The sequence below is a fragment of the Sceloporus undulatus genome, chromosome 1, assembly GCF_019175285.1.
Source record: "Sceloporus undulatus isolate JIND9_A2432 ecotype Alabama chromosome 1, SceUnd_v1.1, whole genome shotgun sequence".
Taxonomy (NCBI): Eukaryota; Metazoa; Chordata; class Lepidosauria; order Squamata; family Phrynosomatidae; genus Sceloporus; species Sceloporus undulatus.
The window spans coordinates 179401741-179406587 of record NC_056522.1 but is presented as its reverse complement, the minus strand read 5'-3'; the positions used below and the strand labels follow the sequence as shown (position 1 = coordinate 179406587).

The 4847-nt window shown below is 42.9% G+C and overlaps 1 protein-coding gene across 2 annotated transcripts in view; it reads left to right on the top strand.

Annotated features, from left to right (window-relative positions):
- Window positions 1-2250, top strand: part of C1D (C1D nuclear receptor corepressor) — an 18258-nt gene extending 16008 nt beyond the window's left edge. For both annotated transcript variants that reach the window (XM_042445531.1, XM_042445530.1), the window contains exon 5: window positions 396-2250. In XM_042445531.1, the coding sequence (XP_042301465.1) occupies window positions 396-572 (177 nt within the window). In that variant the 3' untranslated portion in view covers window positions 573-2250. The remainder of the gene's footprint in view (window positions 1-395) is intronic.
- The last annotated feature ends 2597 nt before the right edge of the window (window positions 2251-4847 follow it).

Here is a 4847-nt window from a genome sequence, read left to right as displayed (position 1 = left end):
GGTGTGGGAATGGGGCAGTCACATCAAGTGATGGGATGCAACCATTGAATCTGGATTGGTTGCCCATCGCTGTCTTAAATGCAATATAGGGGTTCATAAGAATATCCACTAGGAACATTAAAAAAGTCTCCTTAAGATTACTTTGATAATTGAGACTAGTTTTTTAAAAAAAAAACATTTGAAGGTATCAGTTGTACTTTGAAATACTGAATCAACATGAGAACTGCCTTGGTTACTTGCACTAATGTCAGTTTTCTGTGGAGTTGAGTTCTGGAGTATGTAAAGAAGCAGTGATGTCTGCTTTTGCTGGTTTATCTAAAAATTTCTGAATCTTTATCCCATGGTAGGAAATCATGTCTATGTATATATGCTTTAAATATTTCCTCATTTTTCAGGAAAGAATACGAACATACATGAACAGAGTGAAAGAGATAACAGACAAGAAGAAAGCTGCCAAACTGGATAAGGGTGCTGCTTCAAGATTTCTACGAAATGCACTATACGAACCCAAACCTCACAGCAAGTCTGCAAAGAAGACTCCGGTTCCAGCCAAAAAGAAGAAAATAAATTAGGGCTTTTACAGTATTGTGCTAATTGCTATAGGGAGAAGAAAATCTTTTAATCAAGTTTTCTTGTTTTATAGACTGTGGAAACTGCATTTTGGTGAAATAAGGTTATGTCAGTCAGCTATTTGTTACTACATGATTGTTTCTCATGTCCAGATATCCTGATCACTTCCTCTTCCAGTAGGCTATATTTAAAATAAAGTTTTGTTTATTTAACAAAGAACAATAACATCAAGCAGGATTTCCCTCCGGGTCCTCTCCACATTTGTGTTTTTGGCTTTTTACCAAGTTAGGCAATATGTATGCACTACCCTAAGCTTCTTTTGGGATTAGATTACATGTTGCTGTTTCCTTTCATCCTTGATCTGTTAAACATGACACGGTATCTATACTTGAGCGAGCTGAAAAGCAGCACAGGTAAGTCTGCAGATTGTACTGCCAATGCTCAGGCACATCAGTGTCTTGGCATCCAGTGTTTGTGTGCTTAGGACAAACCGGCTTAGTTACCAAAGTGTGTGAATAGGTACATTTATTAAATATCTACTTGAATAAATAAGTTCCAGTAAATCAACGGTTGCTTGGTCCTATAGCTTAATTGAGTGCTTTTATAGTTGCTACTGTCACTGCTTAAGTATTAGCAACCTGGGCCAAATTGTTAGAATGTCTAAAACATTATCATCCACTGCTGACTTTTATCTGTGTTGAGACTTAATTAATGGTGTTACACTTGGGACTGAAATACTATATGAAATAGTCATATACAGGTAAAGTTTACACACTTGTAAAGTTGCTACAGTGGCATACAATAAATGCTAATCTAACTGATTTTTGGACAATATGAGGAAATGAAGAGCTCCTTGGAGTGCATCTACACTATAGAAATAATGTAGTTTGATACCATTTTAACTGGCTCCATCCTACAGAATCCTGGGATGTGCAGTTTTATGAGGCACCAGCACTGGCAGAAAAGGCTTAAGACCTTGTAAAACTACAAACCCCAGGGTATAGGATGGAGCTATAGCAGTTAAAATGAAACTGGGTTATTTTTAGTTAGATAGTGAGCAGTCCTGTGAAGCTCTCTTCTGATGCTCAGTTTTACTTCCCAGCCTACCTACATTCCTGATACATCATAAACATTCTTGTTACAGCTAATTTATTAAAGGGTATATTTAATAAACACCACACAAACACTGGATGCTAATGACAGCATATTGTGTGCTATAAAAATCAGCTCCAACACACTGGAGGTGTGAACTGTGTGCTTCCTGCCACCACCACCCCCAGCTTCGTTCCACTGCAAAAACATTCAGCCTACGAATGGCCAGGAATGCTCCCAGAAGACTCCAGGCACTATGCCCTCCCTGTACCTACCTTAATCCCAAATAACCTCTCTCCCCTAAAAAAAAACCTATCAAAACATGGAGAAGACCTTACTACTACTGCCAATTTAGAAGAAATGGGGAAATGAGGTCCTTTAAGGGAGCTGGAAAATGGAACATGGTGGCCCCAAGACCTTAGTGACTTCCCACCCTATTGTACACTAAGATGGCCAAATGTCAAACTCTTTAAAAGCAAGGGTTATTAAGACAGAGTCTGAATTGGTTGCTAAAATCTTTTTTCCCTTTTCTGTTAACTTTGAAGATTGTGTTTGTAAAAATAAATTCCTTTTTTAAAAAAGTCAAAATGTGGTTATTGTGGTTGTGTGCCTTCATTTGTTTATAACTTATGGTGACTCTAAGGTGACTCTATCACAGGGTTTTCTTGGCAGGTTTCTTCAGAGGGGGTTTGCCATTGCCATCCTCAGAGGCTGATAGAGTATAATTTACCCAAGGCTATATGGGTTTCCATAGGTGAGTCAGGATTGAAACCCTGGTCTCCAGAGTCATAATCCAACACTCAGACCACACATAGCTCTTATTAGTATATTGAAAAGGAAGGTAAAGTGACATAGGACATCTTTGTTGCCATGTTACAAGACAGAGGTCTGTAACTCCTCAGATTCCAGAAGGGCTCTGATCCTAAAAAGGTTAAGATCCACCACTTTAATGTAAGCATGTTCAGTTACATGTGCTCGCTCTCTTTTAACGCTAACCATGGCAATGGCTAGCAGTAGCACAGCAACCCCAATCATGAGACGTCCTGATGAGAGTCTGCGTCTGCAACATCCTGCCCCCAACTTCTGAGATTTCACTGTTTGCAGCAAGTGATGGCAAACCCTTTTGAGGCCACATGCCCCAACTGTTTTTTTTATCTGCACCAGGCTCTACCTAGTGCTGGGGGTGGGGCTTCTGGTCTCTGGGAGGGTGGGACTTCCGCCCTTTAGGGGGCAGTGTTTCCACCCTCCAGGGGGTAGGGTTTCCACCCTTTAGGCGGTGGGGCTTCCATCCCCCTTTTCTGGCCTCCAGCTGTCTGGAGGGCAGGAGCCAAAGGCAGGACACTCAGAGACCAAGAAATGGGCTTTGGAGGAGGCCGACTAGAGGCATGCTCCTCTGGTTGCTGCCCTTCACAGTTTCCCAGCCTCTGAGGGTCCCAAAGGGTCCCGCAGAAGCCAAGAAATGGGCTATGAACAGCTGGAGGCCAGGAAAAGGCAGGGAGGAGTCCTTGTCCTGGGCCCGTTCCTAGCGAAATGGTGTGTGCCACCCATGGCATGCGTGCCATAGGTTTGCCATCACAGGGCTAGAACCTCATTTTGGAAATGTCACACAAACAAGCTCTTTGATTTCTTCAGGAGGCTCAGAGCCTCCTGTAAAAAGATACTCTTTTTGGTGCGGTACAAACCACCATAAAGTGGTGTACTCGTGCCGATACTAGGGTTAGGGAGCACACACTATCCACACACTCCCTAACCCTAGTACAGGACTGTGCCGGCATCATGGCAGCCTCCCATCTACACGGGGGCCGCCATGATCCCGGCGCCCCCTCTGAGCGCCCAAATGTGGCACACAGGAAGTGGCATCATAATGGCGCCACTTCCTGGTTGTGGCGCAGCAACAAAGGAGCTGCACTAGGCAGCTCCTTTTGGTTGCAGCGCCACAAGCTTCACTCCCGTGCGGTAACCAGACGGCCACAGGAACTAAGCCATGGGAGAAAGGGGCCAGGAGGCTCCTTTCTCCCATGGCTGCACCTGTTGGGATGCGCCTGTTAGAGTGTCCTGGGGCCAAGCCCCAAGGACATCCCTTTTGCCGCTTCTCCATAGTCTCGAAAAGTGCCGGATTGGGGCCTCTAGGCTGCCGGTGAGGTTGCCCTGGCCCCAATCCATCGAGAAAAGGGGCAATCTGTACCACGCCTATGAGTCATTTAAGGACTCAGTCACTTAGCCTACTGCTCTTAAGCCCTTGCTCTATTGATTTACAAACAGATTCTGCAGAGGTGTCTGTTAGTTAAGCAAAAAGTGCAGGTTTGGACTACCTTCCCCTTTCCAGTGTAAATGATACCTACTTCTGTGAATTCAGGCTCCTGATAGCCACATTGCACTGCTATTTTCCACACTCAATTTACGTCGGGGCTTTTTATCGTTTTAAGTGTCATTCTCTTGTAAATGTTGGTTTTAGATCAGGGTATGTTAGATTTCCTCGGTTTCACTTCACTAAGAGCAATCTTTCTCATGAGTGTTCTGCAAATTTACTGCATAATGTGGCTACGTCTCATCAAAAGTGTTTGATTAGATGCTGTCGCCAGCGCTTGTTTTTTTTCGTGCTGAACACTTAGCACTTATTTATTTAATGCTTTTATACTGTAAAACTGTTTTGTTGATCAGACACAGAGGATCATTCATTCATTTTTTATTACAAATTAAATATTTGATAATGACTGTAAATTATAGTAGCAATTACTTAGGTGTGCAGCTATGCAGGAACAATAACGCTACCTGTGTTGCTCTGGGGTGGTCTCATAGGAACTCAAATTATTGTCCCTAAAACTTGTAATGTATTTATATGCTGTTTTTTGCACAGTAAAGTGTGCCCAAAGCATTCACAATACACATTAACTAATCAAAATACATAAAATACATAACGCCGGGAAAAGGCTTTATTGAGAGTGTGTCAGAGTGAAATGGCAAACAGTAAAAGTCAACAGTTCAGTAAACGTAGGATAGATTCATTGTCACAATGGAATATTTTCCCCAGTTGACATAAGGCAAGATTGGGTTGCCTCATGCACATCTATAACACTTAAGCAGTTAGTCTTCCCTCACTGTCGCTGGAGGAGAAACTGGAAGAGAAACACCTGCACAAATGCCTTGCGGTACCAAGACCTGTCAGTGATCTATATACAGTGGAT